At 41.0% G+C, this 27,791-nt stretch overlaps 1 protein-coding gene across 2 annotated transcripts in view; it reads right to left on the reverse strand.

The window, feature by feature from the left end:
* Positions 1–27,381, reverse strand: part of tpst1 (tyrosylprotein sulfotransferase 1) — a 48,243-nt gene extending 20,862 nt beyond the window's left edge. For both annotated transcript variants that reach the window (XM_078246890.1, XM_078246889.1), the window contains exons 1-2: positions 27,179–27,381; positions 11,826–12,864 (exon numbers count right to left, since the gene is read on the reverse strand). In XM_078246890.1, the coding sequence (XP_078103016.1) occupies positions 11,826–12,682 (857 nt within the window). In that variant the 5' untranslated portion in view covers positions 12,683–12,864; positions 27,179–27,381. The remainder of the gene's footprint in view (positions 1–11,825; positions 12,865–27,178) is intronic.
* Positions 27,382–27,791: the final 410 nt, after the last annotated feature.

Here is a 27,791-nt window from a genome sequence, read left to right on the forward strand (position 1 = left end):
TTACTCTGATAAAGAAATGTGTATAATTTCAATGTTTGAAAAGATAGTGAGTGGACTATATGGTTATGCTTTTCAAAAAGACTAACTAGTGCATTTTGAAACCATGGCTCATTCGTGTATTGCATGTTGCTCTGTGTGTGTGTGTGTGTGTGTGTGTGTGTGTGTGTGTGTGTGTGTGTGTGTGTGTGTGTGCGTGTATTAGAGATGGTCCGATACCATTTTTTGCTTCCCGATACCGATTCTGATACCTGAACTTGCGTATCGGCCGATACCGAGTACTGATCAGATACCAGTGGGTCATATATTTCATTATGTTTTAACAGCTGTATACTACTATCCCTGTATGGATGCTATGATTTCTATCTTTGTTGTCGGTCTAGCTCAGGTTAAACTCTTTGTGAAACATGAATGCCCCAGAACTTTCTGTTATTATGCAGTTTGATAATCAGTTATAACGGAAAAAGAACATACATGAACTACTTTAACGTAGATTTTCTTTAGGGCTTTATAACGTGGTATCGGATCGGTGCATAAACTCCAGTACTTCCTGATACCAGCGTTTTAGGCAGTATCGGAACATCACTAGTGCGTATCACAGGTATTGGAATCAGAACTGAAAAAAACTGGAACAGTGAATCTCTAATTCTAATACATACAGTAACTTCACCAGTGTCTGTTACTATAGTTGAAAAACTTGAGGTAAAGCATTGCTGAAAGGTAATCCTACTTTTCCTTTATGGATTTATAAAATTCTAAAATTGCATGAAGAATTTTATAATTTTTTTATTCTTGCTGAAATAAAGGCCACTTCTTTTGATTCCCTATCTGTTGCTAAATGTTTAAGGTAGCTCTCTCTCCCCACACATGTCTGTTTACCGTCTGCAGTCCAGCTCCATCCCTACGTCTGACTCTATACCTCAATATGGCAATTCACTTTCCTCTAATCCATTTACTTTGCAATTGAATCTTTACACTGTACGGGTATAGTCTCCTGCATGATTAATAGAGTGAGCTGGTTTTGTCATCTCAGGAGGATGGTGGAGATGGTTTCTGAGAGACGGGCCATGATCCAAATATCCACTCTGCAACAAATGGGTAGGGAATCACTTTAGGTAACTCCATCAAGACCCAAGAGGCTGCTAAGTGTTGACGTGGAACATAAACTGATAAAGACAAAGACTGAGTATAGTAAACTTCACCATCATGTTAGATGCAGGCAATGTTATTGACGAAGAACAGACACAGACACACACACACACACACAGTCTTTGAAAAAGCATAACCATATAGTCCACTCACTATCTTTTCAAACACTGAAATTATACACATTTCTTTATCAGAGTAAATATCTTCGGCTAAACACTGGCATCTCTGTACAGACAGAGTTTAATTTACGGTATGTCCAACTCACAACATATCAGTTGGCTCAATATTCACAACGATAACAGCCGGCACCAGCACGTGCGTACAGACGGACTAGGCAACGGCCTAAAGCGGCACTTTGGCAAGGCGGCAAAATGTGGGCTTATAAAAAATGTCAACTGTTTTGTTTTGCGCTCATTCTGTCACCTCTCGTAGTCCATTGGTGAGGAATGTGTGTCTGTCATCAAAATCACCAATCAGCTCCCCACCCACACCCGATCCCCATTTCTGACGAGTTTAGAGTTCAGAACATTAACCGTAAAGTAGGCTACACTGTACAACCATGTCCACAACAACGGAAACTGTCTGGTTGTGCCCTCCACATGCAGCATGCACTCCAAAAACAAAAGAATTCTTTATTGAAATATATTGATCCTGGTGGGAGTAAAAAAGGAGGATGCTGGCCCTTCCACAGCCCCGAAGATGGATTTAGCCACAAGCGACACCACAGGGTAACAGTGACTTTGAGGCCGCTGTACATATAGCGCCGCTACCTGTACACGGACAAGGTGAGGAGGATATGAAAGATCCCAGCAAGAACAATAACGCAAGAACTCATAGACATTTTTACAGAGAAAGGACCTAATCAGGAGAAAGTAATTGATTTCCCCAGGGATGATGCGCACAGAAAAAAAGTACGTTTTTTTTCTAGTGGTTTTAAGTTGTGAACCTGCTGATAACATGCGGCTTGCTGTGCACTTGTGTGTGTGTGTGTGTGTGTGTGTGTGTGTCTGTTTTACGCGGTTTTAAAACCTATTGGATTGGAACAGACCTGTTTGAGCCATTGTGTTTCGCATCATGCTTTAATAATTGCTGATACTTTGTGCGTTGCACTTGTCTATTTGCGTAATGTGTATATATTGACGTTTGTGTTGTTGTTTTTTGCTTATACTGGCTGTGTTTTATTGTTGGTGTATTGTAGCCTACGTTCCAAATAGAGGGGCGGCACAATTGTGTTTCGCCTAGAGCGGCAGAAATGCACCCACCGGTCCTGATAACAGCTTGGTAAGATATGGATAACTATGCAATTGGTGAACTGCACTCAAACCACACTTTTTCTGATTAATTGTTCGCCCCTAATCATGTTTTACTTGACTCTTACTCCAAAAAGGGGCATGTTTGGAGCGGTACTAAGACTGAAGGGCAGACACAGATACTTAACAGCACAATAAAATGAGGGAGACAATACAGGGATATAAATATCCCATCCGTTTGTTTTCTGTCATCAATCTGAAATAATTTACACCCACACTACTGAAAAAGTGATGCACACACATCCCTCTTCTTGGCTTTAAATGTGATGTGACAAAAAACCTTTCCACCCATCACATGACCACTTCCCTTCAGGCTGATGCTCTTAATGGCCTTCAGCTTGTCAATTATTCATTGCTGGGCCTCCTTTACCCAAGGTGGTGTTCTGTATCACCAACGGCTGATAAGAGAGAATAGGATAGAGACATCAAGATCACATAGGATGGAGAGTTAGGGAGGAGGGATGGAATGGCTCCCTGTTCTGGGATAAGTAATGGAGAAAGTCACTCAGCAAGGCAGGGCCTCCACTAAATCAAGGTCAGGTAATTGATGTTAATGCTAAGACAAGGTCCCACTCTGGGCCCTGGCTGCCAGCTGATTGAGATTTTCGTGTAGATAGAGCCCCGAAGCTACGGGATGCTGGAGAGTGAGGCGTGCGGGTGGTTGTAGTGGGCAAGAAGGCATTTTCTGCCAGGTGTCATGGGGGTTGACTTTAATGCATTGTGGGCAAAGTACTTAAGAGGAGGTGGGGCAAATGTTTATGGTAAAAGGTAGTTGTGTTGCCCCGAAGGCTACTTGTGGCTGGCCTCCTCTTAAATCAAATTGTATCAGGACCCATTTAGAGGAGAGGTATAATGTTAGATCAAAGCCTGTAATAACAGACATGCAGACTGTGTACTGAGTAAAAACTACTATAGAATACATACAAAGTGAAAACCTTAAAGACTACATTATTATACAAACACAAAACAGAAATGCTTCTATGCAGAAGTTGTAGCTAAGAAAAAGCTTATCTAGAATCGGCATTCAAGAAAAAAAACCACTTTGCTGAAAGTCACATATAGTAAGTATGTAAAAATGGTCAAGATGTGATCCTTTTCTCTTATGGTTAATTTTGATATGTTTAACCAGTAAGAACAAACATATGTGTGGCCCATGCATAAGCATGTTAGAGGACTGTAGGACACGCAAATGTATCTGCAGTTTGCAATAGACAAGGCGTGATCCTGGAACCATTTACGATCAGTGCGAATAGCTTTTGTGAAAGGGGACCGCAGCACAGTGTGAAGACTCCAATATACAGCCATTTGTTTTCAGTGATTCAAATAGGTCTAGTGTAAAGCTCAAACGATTAGTCAATTAATCAATTAGTTTGACAAAAAATAAATCTGCAACCCCCTAACCCTGGTTGTAGAAATGGCCGAGCCAGTCAGAGCTTTTTTTAGGCACGATTAAGAATGGAGAGGTCATCTTCTTGTCTGAATCCAAAAAGTATAGCTACAAATAAAATAGCCACAAAAATAGCTTGAGGCGTTAATGAGATTGACACAGCTGTACCGATTGTGGTAAGTCAACTTAATGAAAAAAAACTCTTAAATTGGCATGATTTGTTTAATCAACATTACATTTTGTGGTAACTGTAGATGACACCAAAGAGACACGGATATATCAGAACACTATAAATAGGATCAATAATTACGTGAAAGTGAATTGGCATTTTAGTTTGAATATCAGGACAATAGTATGGAGCTGTGCCATGGAGGTCACAGGTTTCATTCCAACTAAACACTACATTTGCAGATTTCACCGATTATCACAGCCTTAAAAAATAAGAAAACAAATCAGTTAAATAAATGTGCTGTATTATTTGGTTGGAAGGAAAACCTCTTAAAAATCAACAGCATCAAACTGAAATTCAGTGGTATGGAAAAACCATGCGAGCTTAATCCGATTGTGAATCAGTCTGAAAATCAATGTTGTATCAGAAAGCATATTGGACTTTGTCCCTGACTGTTCCTGTTAACAGTGTACTTTGATGGAGACATGCAGGAAAACGCAGTGTCTCCATGCCTATCTGCAGCTCAGCTCAGAGGGCTCTGGTTAAGGTCTCCATTCATTAATATTTGATGGGAATCAATTTGTAGACGGGTGACGTGTGCACTAAATGACCACAGATCTGCATCTGGATCCCAAAGGGATCTCTGTCCCTGCGCAGACAATCATTTTGTACATTTTGGCCCTACGTTTGTTTGTTTCTCTATTTCAAGCAGTGTAGCATTCTATAGTTGTGCAAGGAAAGAAGTTAAAGGACGAAAGACTGTTGTTAGAGACAAGGACATTGTGTTTCTAAAAACAACTCAAGAGTCCTTGCCATTGGGTCGTAGCAGTCCAGTGTTGTAGCATGGTTGAAGAGCACTTGTGTGTCCATGGTATCTTGGCTTTAACCACAACACACCTGACAGCTTTTGAGTTTTTTTTTAGCTTGGTTAACAAGATGTATCCTCTTAAAAACTATTAAGTTAATAAGCTTACATTTGTGATATATCAATGAAACTTTAACTGGAGAATGCAATTACTGAAATTAACATGACGCAATCAGCTGGAGAGAAGACTCCTTACTCTGTTGGCGTCGTGTGAACTACAAAAAGAATCGGACCACTAGCGGTTGTAAAATGGTGTTACAGAAGGGAGCTTCTTGCATCAAAAAAGATCTTTGGCTGAGTAGTGATAACGGCTTACAGAGAGAACAACAGATACATGTTTGGCCTGCCATCACGTTACTCAAGGAATGAACATGAATTATTGACAGCTGACCTGGCGCCGGCAACGTATTTGTGTGCACCGGTGCACAAATATTCTAATTTTCACTTGCATATGCGGCAAAATGCTCACACTGTACAGCCTGGCTGTCATAAAGGAGCACAGCGCTGCAACACCAGCTGGCTGAGGTTGACAAAAGCAACATTACAGTAAAGAAGGGTGAACAAATTGAATGTTTTCTGTTGCACGACTAAAACAACTTCTGAACGTACACGTTCCACCAAAACAAGTTCCTTCCCAAGGCTATTTTGCAGAGGCACCGTTGCTCCGTATGGGTCTTAGCGCCGCCCAAGACGATTGTGATTGGTTTAAAGAATGCCAATAAACCAGAGCATGTTTTTTTACCATCCAGGAATGCTGTGTGGACTAGCCAGACCTTCCTCCTCCGCAGCGCCGCCGTGGAGGAAGGTCTGGCAAAGCAAGTGTGAGTTGAGCTGTGACAAGAAATAACCAGACTCAAAGAAGTATAGTGATGAAAAGGGACAAAATCATAAAAAGAAAAGGAGCCAAGCATGCACAGTTGGATATAATGTCTGTACATCTTTAACTCCAGGGTTTTACTAGCTTTGTGGTTGCAGTGGATCTGGCCACAGTTGCGTTGTCTAACTCATTCTTTGGTCCCCATCTTTTTGCATGACCTCATCTGCAACCACAAAAGTAGGGCATGTTAACGGTTTCTAGGTCAGAGGTCAATTTATAAACTCAAAGAAAATTCTCAAGAGGTCAGCAACCTTGTAGTTGTGTCATTATTAGGTAGAATGTTCAAACGCACATTCAAAGTTCAAATGATAAATGGCTTAATGTGCTTAAACCTTACTGTCTGGATGTTGGTATTATGAGCATGTTTATGAGTCTGGGCGATCTCTTCATTATGTAGTGTGGGCCTTCAGGGTTAAAAAGGCCTTCCTTCAACCACAACAACTTTCAAGCTCACGTGTCAGCAAGTATCAGCACTGCTGAATGGTGAGAGAGAATCCCAGTACTTTGACATTACTGGAGTAGTGCTAGTAAATATTCCTCTATAAAAGGATGAATTATTTATCACTGTAGCTGTGTATTGATGTTAGATTTTATCAAAGCTCTTACTTGATCCAATATTGGTTGAATGTTTTCTTGATGCTTTTGTAAAAATGCAGCTAAATGTGGCCATACTGCTCATCCTCTTCAGTGGTAGGCAAATTGTGTCCCGTGTGCTGAATCCCGCCCTCCAACAAAAATATCTGGCCCCCTGATGAAAATGGTAGTTTTCCCTTTTACAGATTGCATTTAAAAAGTTATGTTTTTTTTTTAGGGCTGTCAATCGATTAAAAAATGTAATCTAATTAATTACATACTCTGTGATTAATTAATCGAAATTAATCGCATACATAATTAACGGTGCCTGAACCGATACTTTTTAAGAAAGTAAAAAAAGAAAAGAAAAAAAGGGTACTAAACAACAGTTGGTGACATTAAAGAACAGCTTGTTTATTGCTAAGGCCATATGGTCAAAATGAAATGATTTAATAATAATGTATAACAATAACTTATTTCACTAGTAAAAAAACGACAACCAGATAGGAAAAGGACATTTACAATAACTTCAAATGCACCACGAGGCTGTAGTTTACCAGTTTCATTGAACGCACCGTCTGTGTTGTTTTTCCGACGGCAGCTGCAGATTGTTACATCCCGGTGTTAAATCCTCTACAGTGAAACACAGTCAAACTTTACACCGTTTAGCGTTAGCTGTCAGCATTTTAACCGTGTTTAATCCAGCTACTAGCTAGTGGTAGGCTAACGTTAGCTGCTGTTGAGTATTGTATTAACTAGCGTCACATGCAGCGGGGTTTGTGTTTCCTGTAACGTCTGTTTTAGAGCATCAGAGAGAAGCGCAGACATATCAGTGGCACCAGATTTTCGTCTGTATGTAATCGTCAATATGGAATGGATTAATCTGCGTACATTTTTTTAAACGCGTTATTTTTTTCTCAGATTAATTAATCGAAATTAACGCGTTATTTTGACAGCCTTAGTTTTTAAATCTACCAAAAACAATTTCCTTAAAATATATTATTCCAAAAATATTCCCTACAAACATCTTATTACAATCAATGCCTCCACATAAATAGAAGCAACTGATCAAGATATTCAGTTTATAATGATATAAAACAGAGAAAACCACTGTTTATTGTGTGTAGATAACCATACAACGCTCGTCTCAAAGTGCAACACAGAATAGACCTTTGTGTATAGGAGTCCATTTTTGCAAAATGAGTACAAACATAGGCTTCTGTAACTCTGTTAGCCCTCACAAATGGTAAAAATGGCATCTGCTCTTGGACACAATCCTTGAACAAACAGATGTTATTGTGAAATTAATTATCATTATATAGTTGTACAATGTGCCTTTGAACACTGCCATGGCCCATGACTGAACTTAATTGCTGACCCCTGCTCCACCCTGCTGCCTCTTTGTTCTTTAAATTGTTTTTTTCCCATATTCAAACAAATCAAAATCATGGAACTCAGAAAGGGAAGAGAAATTAAATATGGAGCATATTAGACATTTTCAACCAAAAGGAAGGAAATCTACCCTCCCTTTTTACTACAGAGGAAGTGGGATGAGTCCTTGAAAAAGTGCAGTAAAAGTAAAAGGCATTTAATAAAAAAACATGAGTGTTCTCTCATTTAAAGACAATAACAAAATGTGGCCCAAATGACTCAAGAGGATATCTGTTCTGGTGCTACGTGGCAGGAAGAGGGTGGTAGCAGAGGGGGGATAGACAGAGGAGAGGAACGGGGTTGCACCCCTTCAGCGTTTCCTCAACGATTTCCAGAGGCCAACCTCCCAAATCACTGAAACCAAAACAACTCTGACACCAGACAGTGCCATTAGGAAAACCTGCTTACAGTATCATAGTGCAGACATAATCTCATGTGTTCACTAATGACTGGGTTCCTTGCTGTGCACAGCCGTAGGATGTTTCATTTCCAAAAGAAAATGTAATGATGGAAAGTCTGTAGGCTTTGTGAAAACACGGCAAGGCCAGAGGTGCATGCTTAGTTTTAAAAGGTGCTGCAGCAGCTAAGTTTCCAAAGATTAGCAGCAAACTAATAAACAGTTAGACTACAAACCGACAGCTCTCGTTTTAGCTTGTTGGTAAAACATGGCTATTTGCAGAGTAGCATGCTGTAGGCTAGTTGTGTAAAACAGCGCGGTGGACGAGAGCAGCAGACGTTTATTACCTTGTGTCGGTTCGCTCCGTGGAATGGATGAGTACACTGGATGTTTTCTACAGAGATGATGTAGCAGCATGTTTGCAGCTTAAAATAATCCCAAACTTTCTGTCGTTTTCTCTCGCCTGTCTCTTCTCTTAGACCCTCGCTATTTTCGTCTTCCTTCATTTGTAATCTGGGCCGTCAGTCTTGTGTCCACAGAACCTGTTGTGCGCTAGTAATAATCCTCCGCGCAGAAACACAGTGAGCCGTACAACCTTAATTACATTGATTTAATGAAGCTTCGAGGCAAAGAATTTTGCTTCGAGGATTTTTTGTAATCGAATTACTGGAGTTATTCGAGGAATCGTTTCAGCCCTAGTTGAAAATATCAGTAGAAAACCACTTTAAAAAGAAACTGTCACTTTTTTTAGTGGTGCCTTTAATATTCAATTTGTTCAATAAAAGAATGTTGGAAATTATTTCCTTTCATTTGTTTTAAATTCAACAAGCAATTTGTTGCATTTTAGTCCCCCTACAGGCTGGAAGCGGAACTGTCCATTACCGCGCTCATTCGAACTACAGATCCGCTACCCGATCTGGCAAACTTGCATAGTGCGGTTATAGCTGACAGAGGGTCGCAAAGCGAATGCAGAAGTGCCATTCACCGTTACGAGTTGATGAACCACTGAAACGATTTTGGAAACATTATTTTAATGTACAAAATAATCGGTGTTGCTTTAATATCTGTTTATCGCAAGTCCTATTGTTATCGCGATATTCAATGTTATCGCATATTTTCTCATAGCGTGCAGCCCTAGTGATATTGTTTAAAAAAAAAAAATGACAACAGACATGCAAAGCTTCATTGAAAAACCTCAATAGAAAAAAGAAGAAAATTACATTCAGTACAGCCCCACTAACTAGCCTACATATATTTTTTCTCCAGGGGTAATAACAGATCCATACTTATTCTCCCCTCCGGGCCAAGTAGTTAAAAGCTAAGACATGGGTATGTCCAATCTCATTTCTATTGCACTGAGAATGGCAGGCCCAGTTTACCCTGTGGAGCATGTGGCATCAATCACAACTTCTTACAATAGCAAATATTTATCGAACCACCATTACGTCGGCAATGAGCTATTTAATGAATCTGCAGCTGTACAGAAAGCATCTAGTAAAAATTAAGCCTCTGCTGCTCATAACCAGCATCAACATGAATCCATTGGTTTATCACAGAGATAGCAGGCAGCTTCCTGACACTGCATTCCAAAACAGGTTAAGTGGCCAAAATGTCAACGAACCGCTGACAAAAAAAGAACTGAAAATGAATCACAGCATGACACAGTGATGGATGCTGATTCAGTGTGTCATCACTGGTAGTAACTACTTCAGAGTGTTGGAAGTACCTAAATGGCCTCGAAGCTTAGTTTAAACATACAGTGGTACAGACAAGGGGCTGTTTACCCCCACTTTACAAGGTAGTGCACTTAACCCTAATAAAACAAACAAAGAACAATAACAAGACAATGGAGGTATTCATTTTCAGTTGGTGGGAACAGCTTAAAGAGAAAATCTATGCTTGAAAAGGCATTGCAAGGGCCTATGTTGTAATTACTCTCAAATTAAAGAGTTCTGGTTTAACAACATGGACAAGTCTCTCCCAGAGCTACAAACAAGGGAGATCAAAGAAGACACAGTGACAATAGCCAGACAGATGTTTGACTCTGTGGCTACAATTACAGTGTAAACAATGAAACGTGAAAGTTCAACTAAACTCGACCAAATCAGTCTACAGATTCCATCTCATTAAACAGGGCCACTGATGAGTCATTATCTTTTTTGCTAAAACATATTTTTGTCACTTTAAAAAGGTGCTCTAAGCGATGTCACACGTTTTTTAATACTACAACATTTTTTTTCACATACAGCAAACATCTCCTCCCTATCCGCTAGCTGCCTGTCCCCTGAACACACTGTAAAAAAACGCGGTCTCTGTAGACAGCCCAGGCACAACAAACGGCAACAAAAACAAACTGAGCCAACCTGCACCACGAAACATAACAAACAGTGTTCCAGCCAATAACCGACAAGAAGGATTTGAGGGTGGGGGTTGGGGGGGGGTTAGTGCGCGGGGGAGGGGGAGGGGACGGGATGAGGAGGAAGGAGGGGCGAGCTAGCCTCAGTTAGAGATGTAACGATTACCGGTGTAACGGTAAAGCACGGTAAAAATGTTCACGATAACAATTACCGTTTTCATTTAAAGTATCATTATTATCACGGTGGATTACCATGGTGTGGAAACCGCGTGTTCCCAGCTTCATCCGAGGCTACTGAAGTTGCCGCGCAGGCGCACTGCGCTCAGACAGGAGAAGGGGACAGGACAGCTCAGCTGTAAACGGGCTTTTTCTTTATCATTCCTTTCCCGTTTTCGGACTTGTTGAAGTGATTTGTGTAGCCCAGAACGTAAGTTAGAACTATTCTGTAGCTTGCTAAACTGTCATGGATTTTACTGCCTCGTTATCTGTGTAAACGTTAAAGCTTAAGTGTTCTGCTACGATGTAGATAAATTTAGCCCATGTTACGACGAGACATTTATTTGGAGAGAGAGAGAGAGAGAGAGAGAGAGAGAGAGAGAGAGAGAGAGAGAGAGAGAGAGATATTATCGCCTTGATAATATTGCTGTTGCTGTGTTTCTTATTGCATAGCTGATAGATGTGCAGATTGTTTAATATTACTTGTGCAGCCACGTGTTGATATTCAGGTTGTGTTAGGGCAATTTGCTAGCAACGTGCAATCACCAGTAAACAGCCTAGCGCTGTGGAGCCACGTGCTTAGCTATTAAAGGTGTATTACGCTGTTTGCTCCGTTATGGATACGTGTGCTGTAATAGATGTGGCTTATTCTCAGTTTGTGTTACTGAGCAATATGTTACATTTATGTTAATTATTACAGAGAAATGAATGGAATTCTTAGTATTGTTTCTTGTTATATGCTGGTGGCTGTAACATTTAGTTTTGGTAAATAATGTGTTTGAATTTTATTAACAATAAATTTGCTTATATTTCAGAACCACATCCAACTTCACATGTAATGTAAAATACAACTTCATAGTTAACTTCATGTTGGAGTTGTAAATAAATCAACCTGGATTTTAAAGTCAGACATCTCTGGTTCAAGTTCTTACCGGACACCCTACAGCCGGCCAGTGTTTCAGTAGCCAGTTTTCAATAGTTTTTACAAGCCTATTGCCTATATTTTTGTAATATAATAAACTTGCTGCAACTATTACCATCAAAGTATGAGCACATAACATGGGTTTTTGGCGAGGGAAAGCTGTTAACATTACTTACTTGGAGAGGGACACTCCTCCAGCTTTCCCAATGAGCTCCTCGTGGTGGAGGACGGCATCATTCCAAGGAACGTCAAGGAATTTCAGCAGTGTCTTCATCCATTTCTCAGGATGAAGGACCAACTGTTCGTAGTGCATAGGTAGGCATTTGTCCGCTGCCTCCAGGCACTGAGTGTACATGGTCTCTATGGCCCGATTCCACTTGGTCAGGCAGTCCCGGTAGCTGCCCAGGTCAAAGCCGGCGATGGTCACCTTCCGTGAGATCATGGAGTGGACTGAAGCCCGGCCGTCACGAATCATGAGTACAAACTTGGCATGGGGAAAGATCTTGGCCAGGTAGGAAAGCGACTTCAAAGCAAAAGGGTCCTTGTTGCAGAGAAAGTTGGCGGGCTCTCCATGTTTTACAATGATTTCCAGCAGGAAGGCCTGCATGGCGGCGTCCAGCACCTCATCTGTCACACCGGCCTCGTCCAGGCGCATCTTCTCCCGGCCCGAGCGGCTCCACATCTGCTTCATGGCCAGGATACGAGGGATGACGCGGGTTTCTTCGCCACAGCGCACCTCAGGGTGGGCGTCCAGCATGGCTCGCATTAGCGTGGTCCCGCTGCGGGGCACTCCACCGATGAAGATGAGTGGCATGTCTTTGTTGTAAACAAAAGGTGTGCTGAGATTCTGACCTGTCCGTAAGGTGGTCCGCATGCTGCCTCCCAGCGCTGACAAAGGCAGGATACCGCCCGGCTGGCTGCGCTCTTCGATGCGATGGTGGCACTCCATGGCATGGCGGCCCAGGTAGAAGACTGTGACCGAGCTGATGACCAGACAGGCCAACAGCAAGTTCTGTTTCAACTTGCCAATCATGTTGCGGGCCACAGGCGGGAGAGTACAATATCACCACAGGGCCAATTTAGGGGGGGGGGGGGATGGGAAAAAGGAACTGAAGGGTAATCAAGTTCCCACCCTTTACGGTTGTTTGCTGGGAACCGAGCATGGATCGAGCTCCCTGGTGCACAACAGGCGTTGAGTCCCCAGCTCCATGAGGCCTGGATTGTGGCACAAAACACAAAAAAACTGTTAGTTCTTATTATGCACTAGGGCAACATTCCTCAAGCAAAGTTAACAACAAAACCTAAATGAAAGTACCATTTCATGTCGCAGATTTTAAATTAACTCGTGACAGATGTCAGGGACACTCCACTGTCATTATTGCATGCACGCATCTCAGAACAAATCTACAGAAAAACAATTGTCAAGGAGAGTGAACACCACTCAGTCTTTATTTGACAGGCTTTTTGATCTAAGGCCAACAATACTGTGCAATTTTACTTTGCAGTCTCTTGAATCACAAAATAGACACACAACTGCTTCAAACGCAGTTATGACAATGGAGTTGCCACCAGAAAAAAAACTAATGAACTCTGTCTCCAGACATTTTATAGATAAATAGATAGAAAGATAAATGACTGAGACTTTCTGTTGACAAAACACCAGGAACGTAGAACGACAAATCTATGCATTTAACCGAGGAGAGCTAGTTTCATCTTGGTAGACATCACTCTGGCTTTGATTCTCAGGTAGCACGTATGTCATCTGTGACATTTAGCCCTCAGCCTCTAATTCTGACACAGGCATGCACACAAACTCATTCTGTACATAGGGAAATGTGTACTTGCACACAACACACACAAACGCACACACTTGCCGCACATAAATTCTACACACCGCAGTGGGCTGGCTGACAGCTTTTCCTCTGGCGTTGGGATGTAAAAGCTGCAGGCTTACTACAGCTTATTTGTTAAAGGGTTTTCTCTGTTCCGGCCCTGCGGCCACAGTCACCCTCCTGAACAAACGGCCTGGATGGGGGAGGAGGGAGGAGGGAGGGAAGGCCGAGGGGAGAAAACAGCAGGTCAGTGCACAAGAGTGCCTCACTTACAAACCGCATTCAGTGTGAAACAAAATCCATGTTGGAAGTGACCTATTTTGAATTCAAAACAGCGATTTTCGCTGAAATGCAAAGTTTGCATCCGTGAGATTGCAAAATAATAACACTATCAGTGAAATTGGCAAAGAACCTAAACAACAATGTTTTACTGGAAGATGTCATCTTGTTTAATCTCCTCCTTATCATCAGCTTGCTCTAGAGAACCGTTTGTACGCCTGGTCCGCACTGCATCTTCCTTTATAAATACCGGTTTGTGTGTCCACATCGTTTATATATCTAAGTTTGAATAAAAATTGTCTTACCGATACACTATTTCTTTTCTCTGGTCTTTACTTGCATTTTTTGGTTTTGAGGTAATCCAAAAGTAACGGAGAGTAATCACATTACGTTACTTTAATACTGTCATACTTGGATTAGGTTCCTGACTACATTTTCTTAAGTAACTCTCCCAACCCTTGTGTGTAACAACAGAGTGTAAAATGGTGGGGGATTAATAAGGTGTGTCTTCTTCTCCTTCTCTAAACTGGATAGCTCAAACGCACAGGACATATTTTAATAACTATGCCTGATGACTAATAAAGTATAGCTTCACTTATATGGTCTAGGAATAAAATGTTTTAGCCTCCAAATCCAGTCACTTTATACTGTATACTCTGCTGTCTGTTTACAGATGTTCCACGTCATCATGAGCATGATGGTTAGCAGGCTCTGTCAGCAATGTTCTGCAGCAGTGCCAAAATGGGGACTCTGGCATCACTATGTGACAGGCTGCTGTTCATCACAGCAGAGCAATGAACCCAGTGCAGCACCCCCCACCCCCCCCCCCCCCCCCTTCGTGGTATTTGAAGGACTGCTGGGATGCATTTTCGTCTTGGCAGAGCACAACAGAATGACACAAGACACTGTCATCTTCTTTTTTCTAACTCACAATGTTTTAATTAGGGACTTTGTACCTTCCGAGCAAAGACTTAACTGCTAAATGGCATGTAATGCCCTAGGAGGGTGTGAAAGTCTGAAGATACATGGAGATCACAAGGTCTTCCCATACAGCTATGTTGAAGTGCTTTTCAGAGTGCATGTTTGGCAGGCAACGCCAACTGCTGACGAAGGCAGAAATCAATTTCCATCTGTGCCCAGCCCTGACATAACCACACACTGGGTAAAGCACAAAACGTGGAGTATGACAGGAGTATGACAACTAGAAATGAAGAAGACATTGCTGACTAATTCTCAAAATATATGAAGCCTGCAGGTTAGGATGGTAATGGTACCACAGAAATTCAAAAAGAGGATTAACTAAATCACAAAGCTATTACATCCATCATCATCTCCGTTATGCTTAGCCAATGTGAGAATTCCGTGATCTAAATGCTATTTAAGGAGAAGAAATGCTTGGAGAATCCCTGAATACTTGTTGGATGAAATTGGCTACATTTAAAGCAGTGTTTCCCCCGGGCAGCACATAAAATCTTAATAATAAATAATAATACATTTGGTAAAATAATGATAAAACCCTAAAATGTGTAGTAAATTGTAGTAATGTCGTAACGCTTTATTATGCATCAACCTCGCATTTCCGCACATATTGTGGTAAAAAGAAAAAAAAGAAGACTGACGCACTTGCAGTCTAGAATGGAGGTAAGTGTGGGTACTCAGTTGGTTATGCTACTTTTGTAAATGACCAAAGGAAAAAGAATTTTTTTTTTTTGGATGTTTGCATTTAGGCAATAAAATAGGGAATGTGCTGAATATCACTTCACATTCACTATCACAGTCAATGTGCGCTCGAAAAGATGAATCCAACTAACTGTCCATATATTGTGTACTGTATTTTAATCTGTTAACCTAGGCAGGGACAGACCATGGAAGACCAACGCATCACTGCCAACTTCTTCTCAGTGGGTTAATCGTACCTAATGAGCCAAGTGGCTGTTGTTGATTTTAAGCAAACATCCTCAACCGGTAACTCGTAGTTACACAAGTGAGGAGCATTTCACAACAAAACATTACAGCTAATTCCTTGCATTAGCCTCCGTGTGAAAGGGAGCTCATGCAAGACTAAGCTGCAGATAAATGCTTCCGATGTTACCTCTGCACTGTGACTGAGGTTTGTAGAAAAAGGTTCTTACAGTGCGGCATCTGACAATGTTTATTTCTTTATTTTCCTGTCGTGGGGCTTTGTCTTTTCTTTGAGCCCACGCACGCACTCTCACATCTGTGTCTTCTCCTTGGTGATTCAGTGTTAAAAGGGAGGGGAAGTCACAAAGCATGCCAAGCTGCCAACACCTTTAGTTTATTAGTGGGAGTACAAAAGGGGCCTTTCCCCAAGGCTGCTGCAAATGCCCTTAAAGGGAAAGTCTTCTGATTCACTTTTGCGGTTAGACACAATCAATCTGGGAGGCTAATTCAGGTAAGTTTCACAGAGATTTAACTTTATTTTTTTTTTCTAGGAAGACCTTACCAAAACAGCAGCTGCACAGAATGATACAGACAGACGAGCAGCCAAAAAACTATAGTATACTAACTAACTGAAACTATGATCATCTATAATAGTGAACAGAACAGGAAGAGTTTTGCAGGAAACAAAAAGGAAGCAAAGCATGTGTGTATTCGATAGTGAAAAGAAAGCAATGAAAAGGTGAGAAACAAATACGTGGAAGGTGATAAAGACAACAGATGAGTCACTGGTGTCATCAAAGGCCAGCACTCTTCTTATACAACAAGTAATATGTGCTTTATATAAAATAAATAAGAGGGAAAGTGATTATTTCTGAATTATTCAATCTTCATAAACACAAACATTAAATTACATATATCCTAAGATATATCGTAAATTACATATATCCATATTGATTAATCGATCACTTTCGGGCCTAAATAAAAAAAGGTCTGTACTATTAAAGCTGGGGACAAACTAAAAGTACCTGGAAATACATCTGCTTTAACGTGTAGCAGCATAGCTGCAAATATCTAAACATGACATCACATTGTCTGTATGCTAGTTAGAACAAGTATTGTGGAAAAAGAGGAACATCCAAACAACAGACATCAGGGTTGTTTGGTGCGTTTTTGTCTGAAATTCTGCATAGCATAATTGATTTTGACCTTTAAAAATACAAAAAGGAAAAAAATAAAATGGAGATAAAGATTTGAGATGGAATCTCTTTAGGGGGGGGGAAGCACTATGAATGTCTGACTGACAAACTGCGGCTAAGATTCTGAGCAGTGTCGTGTTACATCTTGCACCGAGACTGAAATGTGTTTGTGTTAAATTAATTGAGGCTCTTCTCTCCTGTTACTGATATTGTATCCTCCTTGCAGGATATCTTTTTACCCATTGATCTGTTATGGGAAGCAGTGGAGGCTGCTCTCCATGGAGCAATGGTGAAACCAAACCACATCAACACTTAATAACGAGGGCGACTCTGCACACCATGAAGCCCTGGAGTGGGAGGTCTGTGATAATAAGGAAAAGAACGTAACAGCAGGAAACCAGCATTACACAAAGTTTCCTCTCACTTTTCAATCATTTCAACTCTGAAATAAATTGCTTGATAAGAATGCTAGCCAGGTTAAAACGTTTCTTCGATTAAATGTTCCAATGATTAGTCAATGTCGATGAATGTCTGGCATAGGCAGGAGAAAATCAGTTGTTGTGATCACAACACTGCGTTGCCTCTGTCACCTCTTATGGAAGATTGGAGGGAGTCAAAATAAACCAAATGTGGGGGGCTGAGCCGGGGCGCCCCACTTTCACCCTCACATTGTACAACATAAATCAGGCTCATTAAATAACTCGCTCACTATATTTAGAACTTTCTTCTTCTTCCTAATGAGGCCTGTTGGAACCATGACATTAGCAATTATAGATATAACCAAATTCTACATTAGGAGTTAGGGATGTAACGATACACTCAACTCACGATTCAATACAAATCACGATTTTAAGTTCACAATATGATTTTCCCATGATTTTTTTTAACAGAATGAAATGACTGAAAAATCTTCCTTTATTTATATAAACTGTGCAAAACAGCAGATGTGTCCTCTTATCAAAAGTGCAACTGAAATGAAACAAAAAAAATAGCTGTTTATTGCTAATGCCATATTGTTACATTTAAATGATTTATTTAAAATGTAATAATAACTTATAACAACTTTTCTCACCAGTCGTTTGCAGTTAAACGACAAAAAGAAGAAACACTAGATAGCAGAAGGGTATTTTACAATACTGAACACAACAACCTTACGGAGCCAGACCCAAACGCAACATAAAGTCACTGTTGTTTATCCGACAGCGGCAGTGTCCATGCTGTCTCAAAGTCTCCTCTGTGTCTTCAGCTGCAGACTGTTGTATGTCCCGGTGTTGGAATCCTTTCCAGTGAAATACAGTCACACTTTACACCGTTTAGCTGTCAGTATTTTAACCATGTTTAAGTCAGCTAACGTTACTAGCTAAGGGCAGACTAGCATTATCTGCTGGGTAATGTTAGCTAGTGTCACACCCAAGGCTGTTTGAAAATTGCATCGCGATTAATTTTTTATTTTAACCAGTTGTAATCTTCACAACATTTAAATTAATTTTTAACCGATTCGCGATGCATCCCTATTACCTCCAATTTCCACCGGTTGCGGAACGTCTGCAGATCCGCTCCGGAACAGCAGCGGAGTCATTAGGTTTCCATTAAAGTCAATGCGTGTATTTCCACTGACTGCAGAACGGCTGCGTTCCGTCTCCGGCACAGCTCCGGCGATCCGCAGCCCTCTGGAGCAGATACGCAGAGCTTCTATTTTTGCCGGACGCCGGAGAGCTCTGCAGCAATTCAGCACAGGGCAGATAGTGCGGGACAGGAAGTCGAGCACAGAAGCAAAATAAAACATCCGGTTCATTTTCAAAATAAAATAGACCGTGCTCACAGTGGATCATATTTCCCTGCACTACACCTTGAAAACACAGCACAGAGTTGTTTCTCCTCTACTCCTCTGGATGGAAACAAACTGTTGTTGGTTTTGTGGTTCTTTTCTACGTGAATTTGCGAGATCCTGTGGGTCCTCGTGACTACAGCTGTCAGTCATGGCCGCAGCCATACCGCAACAAATCCGGACCTGGTGGGTGTTGACGGACGGCGGAGCACGGAGCCGATACGCAGCGGAGCTGGTCCGCAGCCATTCTGCATTCGGTGGAAATCCAGGGTTAGGGGTACAGTTGAGCTGCTTGCATGTCAAAAGTGACTGATAAACTGGCACATCACTCGTCCGGTAAAGTCCTTCCGCTTCAGAGACATCTCCAAACGTCTATTCTTTACATACACAGTGTAGCTGAGACATGCATCACTGTGTTTACACGCAGGCTGGGCTACAGCAGTGCTAATCTTGGTATGTCAGGAAGGAAGGCAAAATAAAAGAAAGGTAGGTAATGTTGAGCAGGTAAGAGTAGCTTCACAAGGGATTATCAAACTTTTCTTTGGCTGTAGATGGCGCACATCATCATCATCATCATCATCAGCAGCATCTTTAGCTGCACCTGGTGTTCCTTTCCTTGTCTAAAGGTGGCACAGATGGGACTGGATTTGCAGTTGAAAAAACAGGTTTGGAACTACTGCTGCATCTCCGCATAACAGATGATACTGGATTGGCCTGCTTTCTGGTGCTTTGCATCAATGACACTGTGTCCTTGTTTACACTTTCCCCTGGAAAAGGACGGAGACTGATGTTCCAGGAGGTTTCAGTGCAGTTGTTCTAGTTCAAATGATATTTTTACCTGCTAACACTAAAGGCATGATAATGGAAGGAACACTGTCTATCTGTGTGAACCTAAAATGCAATGTTACATAGAAACAGAAGGCCATGTTTGTGCAGCCCTGGTCAACGGTCATCCTCTTACTGACAAATGACCCATCCTTTATTAAGTTGAGATTTTTTTATTAAGTTTCCAATCAGATCTGTGATCTGGTACATTCCTAAATGTCCACACAACTGCAGGGTCAACCAGCAGGACTGCGGCCATTACCCTGTCCACAACCTCTACCCCTCAGGCTCTGCCATAAATCACATGCTATGAACAAACACATTTAACCTCCAGCTAGACTGTATGACAGGAAGAAGAGATGTCTGTCTCTTCAACCAAGAGACAATCATTCCAGTTGTCCAAGTCATGATTGGACGGTGTTGACTGTCTGCTTCCTAATTCATGGCTACTGTTCCTCTGCATCCCAGCATTATGTGCAGGGATTATAGAGCAAATAAACTGCAGATGAGGGCAAACAGTCGTCCTCCGCCATTATGTGTACAAACCTTGAGTCAACCTTGCGCTCCAAGGGGATTTTATTTGCTTACGCACCTGTCACAATGTTTATGACCTGAAGGGACCTGGTCTGTGTGTTCATAATGGATGGTGCGCAATTAAAACTGAGACAACTTGACATTTCTTTTGACAGGACAAAACCAAGCCCCTTGGCAAGATTCATCTCCTTTAATGTTTGTTTAATCACTGAGCCTGCAGGGCGAAAAATAGTTGTCTTATTTGAGTTGCATTATATTCACAGTCAGCCTACATGTTTGGATGTTTTTTCTACATAAAATATCACACTCATGAAATCACGTGCAAAGGATGAGGAAGGGATGAAGCTTAAGAGTTTGAATAACACAGGCATTAGTCTCTTTATTGTGACTAGCTAACAGCATGAGATTACCTTGTTTGTAAGGGACTAAACAAACTGCCCCGCGCTGACGTATGAAAAAGGAAAAAAAGGAAACCCCTTTTCTATATAGCAGGCTGAAAATTATCTAAATAAAAACGCTAAATGTGACAACGGTTATTTTCATCTTCGCTCATAAATGCGGATGAACATGACTTACACTGAACTCTGATATCAAATTACAAGTAATTCCATTTGAAAAGGAACGGCAGTGGGTTTCTGAGCTTAGTTCAAAGGTCAGCATTCGCAAAAACCATTAGCTGCAGTGTTTCAAGTTCTGCCTCTGACAAGAGCCTCTCCGTTATGTTAGGGTGATAATGCACAACCATCTCATGGGCAACTGTCTTAACAGGCTGCCGACCCATTGAACTATGGACAAACCTGAAGAATAGCTGAAACCTACAAAGACTGAACTAACCACAAATAAAGATTGTTTCCCACCAATTTCTTTAAGGAGCATAAACCTTAAGACAAGGAGGAAATACACTAGACAACACAATCTTGATATGTATCCCTGTCTTTGGCACATATTGCACAATACTGAGTGGGTATACTTTGACACAATATACTGTAGTAACCATAGGAAGCTGTTGATAACACAAGGGACGACATGGTCATTTGAAGATTCATGTGATGGCTGCAGACTAGGGCTGCACGATATGGGGAAACTATGCGCTATGCGATAACGTTGAATATCGCAATAACAAGATTACTCGCGATAAATAAACATATTAAAAGTGTACTCAGTTCTGCATTTCTGCCGCTTTCAGTACAAGATACAAGATATTGCTTGTTGAATTTAAAACAAATGAAAGGAAATAATTTCCAATGTTCTTTTATTGAACAAATTAAACATTGAATTTAATATAAAAAGGCAAAAAACAAAAAAGACAGTTACATTTTAAAGTGTAGTTTTCTACTGATATTTTCTTTCAACTAACACAAAGAAATCTCGTCGTTCGCTAAATGTTGCAGCCTTACGCGATGCGTTTATTGCACCAGTTGATATCGCGATGAAGAGGATAAAAAACTATATACGTATTGTGCAGCCCTACTGCAGACATACACCACACCAGAATATATTAGTAGACAAACTTAACCACTGCAGATGCTTCCAAAGAGGGCACAAACTCACTGAATAATTTGATGAGCATGAAAAGGATGTGAATCACATGCTTTCACAGTTACCCGACCTCAACTGAACACCTATGGGAGATTTTGGGGCAATGTGTTGGACAGCGCTCTCCACCAACATCATCAAAAGTTAAATAAGGGAATATCTTTTGAAAGAATGCTATTAATCCCTCCAGTAGAAATCCACACACTTGGGGGTCTGAATCTTTGACAAGGAGCACTGAAGCTGTTCTGGAGGCTCGTGATTGAACAACACCTTGCCAAACTTGAAGAAACTTTGTTGTTTTGTCTTTTCATTTGAAACCCATTTGTATGCTGATGGTGGATCTGGGATCTGATGTGATCGGAATGTGAAGGTCCAGTAGACTGAAGCATTTCCGCTTGAGTTGTTGACCTTACATGGTTGCAGATATGTCACTATACTGCCTCTGCAGAACCATCCTGCTTCCTCTATCATGAATTGAGTAAACGGTCACTCCCCCACTCCAAAAGCTACTCACTGCCAATACATTTACAAACATCTTACTGGAGTTCACATGCAGTTCACATAGGAAGTGGTTACACTTTAAACCACAACACTTCAAACAACAACTGCATGCATGCTTTGGAATATGTTTGTTTCAAAATCCCCTGTTAAAGCAATGCAACACTCAGTTAAATCAACTGCAGGTGAGAACCCAGCAGATGTATACTCACTATCACAATGCAGGGGTTATAAACACTGACACATCACTAATCAGTAAAGCGACTGGCTAAGAAACAGGGTGGCGTAAATCTGCCAATGACTAGACAGTGTGTAAATGTGTTATTGGGGGAGGGGTGTCTGTGTACTGAGTGGGCAGCCTTTAGTCAACTAGTATGAATACAATTTGTAAGGCAGTGAGACACAATCTGGGCTGCCAGGGTTGTCCGTGTAGGAGTGTTGCTCTGGAGACTGTTTTTATTCGGATTCTTCCAGGACCCAACTACCGGTTTGCATATTTTTAGCCGACAGTATTTACAACGAATCCTACCTACTTCACTGCTGATTATTCTAAAATCATATAGTAAATTGTGATTTCCAGCTGTCCAGGGAGGCAGTGATTTCTCTTATTTCAGTTTGCTATGACTATCAACTTTCTGGGACATGAAACTTGCTTGAGATAGGTAGTCCATCACAATGAACATCATTTGTTTGCTCCTGTCAAAGATGTTATTGTTGATTCCTCAAATCACTGTTCATGGGGCAATGGAACACAACATGACATTCATCCTCAAGAACACCAAGATCACCAAAAAAAAACAAAAAAAAAACAACAACATTCTCTTCATACCTTTATCTGCCTACCTAATTGTCAGTGGTAAGGTACCAGGTCTTAACTTAGCACATAAGGACTTCTGGCCTCCCAGCACATTTAATTCATAAAAAGGTTTCTGTGTAGTAATCTTCTTTGATTTGGACATAGTTTCTGAGCATTGTCTTATTCCACTGACCCATATGGGTCTTTAGTAGTTTTTGTTTGACTACATTTATATGACACTGCAAATTATTCAAGAAAATGAAAATACTACAGAATCCTCTTTTAACCAAGGATAACTATGTGCTCTGTTCCAGTTAAAGATCTTTTTGGTCAGCCTTTACTCTGGCAACTGGACCAGGCGGTTCCACAGCCAAACTATTTCACATCTCTGCCTCACAAGACATGACTCCCATCCCATGTCTCATTCAATAGCCACATGCACACACTCCCCTGTATCTGAGAGACCAGAGGTGAAGGTGTGAGAAAGAAAGGTGAGCAGTAGTAGCAATCTTCATTCAGATCTCTTAGATTTAGTTTTTAAGGAATTGTGGCCAAGATAATGTCAGTTCTCTTTGCTGATCAAACATAAATGCAAACTTATGAAACGCTGTTTCTAAATCACCTCAAACCTAGTTTTTCTGTAAAGCAATTTCTTGTTACTTATCGGTCAACATATACACCCATACCAATATATCTGCAGCAAGCTAATATGGGCTGATATCCATCCTACATCCTAGATCTACTAGGTATGTAATAAAAGTTAAAGTGACTAGTTGAATCCCCTCCTCCATGCTGCACTGCTCTTTTATACATTTGGATATTACTGGGGGTTTTTGGTTATTACTGTAAAATATAAAAAGTAAATGGCAGCTATTTGTGTTTTATCCGAGTGTAGCTGCAATCAAGGATTACTTTCATGTAGAGCTGGGCGATATGGAGAAAATCAAATATCACGATATTTTGGACCAAACACCTCGATATCGATACTGTAGGGTTGAATATTGGTGCTTTCACAAAATATTTATACAATGGGATTTTTGACAAATACTCATCAGCAATGTGGATATAATGACTTAGTGGGTAAAGGCAAATAATAAAACAGCTAGAACAGTCTGGTAAATTCAGAAAATGACATCAATTGACTGTAATGCAGCCTTTAAAAACAGGATATATTGATCAGTCCTACTTTCATGACAGATTAATCTGTCAATTATTTTTGCAATTCATTATTTGTTCTATTAAACTGTCACAAAATGGTTCTACTCTTACCTGCTCAACCAACAGTCCATCATCTCAAAATATTACATTTACAATGACATAAAACAGAGAAAAGCTGCAAATCATCATTTGGAGGAGCTGGAACCAGAGCCGTTTTGAAAATGGCGTTAATTAATCAATTCCCAAAACAATTGATCATTTTATGTCAATCAACTAATCAATTATTCATTGTGAAAGGCCAGACTCAGACTTTTACATGTCATGTTTTGAGGTTTCTGCAATGTTTCACCATGTTTCAAAGTTCATCGTCTTGGCAATGCTTTCCCTTTCCAGGAAACTAGCCTGCTGAACTAGCCTGGCTGACGCCAGACCCTTCTCTGTTGTAACTGAGAAAGGGCAAGCTTCATTCACAGCCCATTTCCAAAGGGGCGTCACCAACGGACGCCGCTCAAATGCCTCTGGGCACAATTGGATAGTCCTTCAACCAATCAGACCAACGATCCGGGTGACGTAGCAGCTACAGCAGCATCAACGGGTTGCTGCGCTTTGGTGGCCGTTATGTTGAATGTAAAGAAAAAGCTGCTTGCTGTCGCTGCGCTATCGTCATCGTGTAAAGCCCGCCTCAATGGTTGCGATTGGTGTCTCGATTTGGAAAAATTGGAAATGGGCTTGAATGGGCTCTTGGCCAGACTGACTTACAGAGCAAATCTCAAATTTGCCGGAAGTTCGTCAGGGTTTTCCCAGGCTACTGCTGAACGTTAGTGGTGAAACTAATAAGCCATTAATTGAATCAACAGGAAATTAAATGATTACAATGCTGATAATCTATTACCCTTTTATTACTTGTTTAAAGTGATGGAAGCATTTACTGGTTACAGGCTCACAAACTGTTAGGTCTGTTCATTATCAATTGTATGTCATTGAATATTTGGATAGAAAGTAGACCACGTCAGCAATTTTAAGACATCCCACACTTTACTTGCATGCAGTTATACTACATCTACACTAAAATACACATAATAATAATAATAATAATAATAATAATAATAATAATAATAATAATAGGACCATTCATTGCTCACTGAGATACAGCAAGTCACCAGGGAAACCTGATCAATGTGTGGGTGGTCACCAAACTTGTTGGCTCAGAGCTCAACTGTTCATGGACACTTCTCATGAACACCCATGTTTTTTTGTTTCTGCCTTCAATGTGTTATAATGCTACTTCTCTAGCGCTTGGTAGCTTTAACGCACAGAAATGGCGAACGCTATGAAAGGCAGTAAAGAACCAAAAATACTGTGATGTGTCAGCTGTAAACTTTGAAGCCACAGACAACTACAGAAGCACAGTTGAAGGATTTGTCCTCACTCACAGTCAGTCAACAAACTGGGATCTATCAATCAAGTGTATCACAATGAAAACAAGTAGTGCAGCAGGATCTACTGAAGTCTCCGGTCATGAGCACTATTATTCTGAGGGTTTTGATGAATGTGAGCCCCCACCTCAGTAAGTCCTTGAGCAGCAACCGCTCTTTTGAGGAACTTCATAAAAATGGGCCCTTGAAACCCTGGCTGGGCTCAGCGGTCAGACAGCTGCTTGACTGAATGTAATAATTGTGATGCAGCAGTGGGTGTTCTTTTCAGACAAGGAAATGAGAGTATAAGTGAGCTTGAGTCCAACTGATCCAGCTCCGCAGCTGTGGAAGCTGACCCACTGAGAGCAGCAAGCACTGAGAAACACACTGAATTCAACTGGACTTGAGTCCCCCCCCCCTCCCAGACCACCTGCATACAGCAGATGTGTTCCTGGCTACCAAGACACTGGTAGTCTATACCCCTCATGCTGGCCACTAGAAACTGCTCTTTCAGCTTTACTATGACTGTTACAAAAATGTTTTATAACTGTTCATCATTGTAAGCCGGCTACAATTTTATCTTTTAGTTGTTTTTTTTAAATCAATTGAACAATTTCACTGACAGATGAGCCAAGTAGTTCCTATATTTTCTTGCTAGTATGACATCTTTTTAATAACAACTGGAGGGGAATATGAAGCTATCAATGGTGACAATCATTTCACTCAGTGGTAAACAACACTGCTGTCTGAAAATGATGGAAAGTTCAATGTGAGACCACATCTCCTTGGTCCAGAAGAGGATAAAGTGCGAGATTTGGAAGGCGTCTGACAGGAGGCAAGAAAATAACTATGATGCAGGATACTTCACATGCGCTTGACCAATGTGATTAACTGAGCAGGGTCATTTTTTCCAACTCTTGCTGCACTCAGACCCACACACATAGCTACATATATGTAACCGCAAAACATTCCATTTGCAACATATTAATGTTATAGCCTACTAACCTCAAACCAAACTCTGCACTTTAAAAGATGTCTCGTACATTAGCAAAGGAGAATATAGGCCTACTGTAGTTTATACAAAGTCCGTTTCTGTTTATGTTATGGTCTTAGGATTACTTTGACGTAGGCTACGTATCTAAACCACTAATCTCAAATTTAGATTTTGATGGCTCTTTACCGCACCCAGCACGGTCTATTTTGGACATAAAGGACGGTAACGTGGACATGTTCTAAGTTCATTTAAAGTGAAATATGTACTGCCTGGTGGCCCAGCCGTATGCCGTGTGAAAGAGTTGCCTCTTAACATTTGTAAAATGTCTTCGCTGATCTTTAAGGTGTGTAACCTAACTACGTTTGTCGATAACCAAGGCAGATATCCGACAACAGTTCAGCGCGATACAGGACCCTGAGGGCGGCACGTAACGGCGCTATCTCTCAACATACATCCCCGGCTAAACGTATGGGCATAATTTGTAACATTATGGGCTTTTATGTGATTATCAGCCGTGGTAATTTTGCATTAATCTTGATAGATAACATGCCAAACACTAACAATTGCGTAACCCGCAAATTACTAGGAAAAGTAGCTACGATAAAGCTAAGAAAAAGACGTATTACGGTTATTCAAAACCCCCCCAGCCAAAAATGTGCGTTTAATTGTCGCAGCTCCTGCGTTAAAGGAAAGGAGAGGGACATTGCAACAACACCACAGCGCCAAAAAAACCTACCTAATGCTGCGTATACTGCGCAGGAGACTCGGGTCTGTCGGTCAGAAAACCTCCACGGAATCCAGTGCCAATGTCCGGACAGTCCTGCCTTCCTCTCGAGTCACTTTCCAGGCATTTTCTGTGTAGATCACACCGTGTCAGTCGCACGGTGGACAGGCTTGTAGCGCTGGTAGACTGGAAGTGATACCAACCAGACTGCTACAACTGTACTGCTCTACTGGTGTTGAAAGACGAGCTGTGATTTGTCTAAAATTTGGAGGTGTTGTGTGTCAGAGCTGCCGATTGGTCATACGATGTAGGGCGGAACTACATTAGATTTAAAAGCACAGTACATTCATATTGACTTGTATTTCAGGTTCAGCAAGAAGGCAATGATCAATTAAACTTATTATGCATCTATAGCTATTTGACAACAAAACATATTTTTTTTAGAAAAGTGACAGAGGATATCATTGTTTGCTTTTACCAGTAGGCCTATATGTACAAACACTAGTAAGTAAAGGGTGAATGTGGCCTTGTTTGCTTCCTGGTGTGAATTTACATGGCTTCCAAATATTTCTGATGATTCATCTTGTTTAATTTGCATGATTGTTGTGTTGGCTCTCACAATTAG

Source organism: Sander vitreus, chromosome 3 (genome assembly GCF_031162955.1).
Source record: "Sander vitreus isolate 19-12246 chromosome 3, sanVit1, whole genome shotgun sequence".
Taxonomy (NCBI): domain Eukaryota; kingdom Metazoa; phylum Chordata; class Actinopteri; order Perciformes; family Percidae; genus Sander; species Sander vitreus.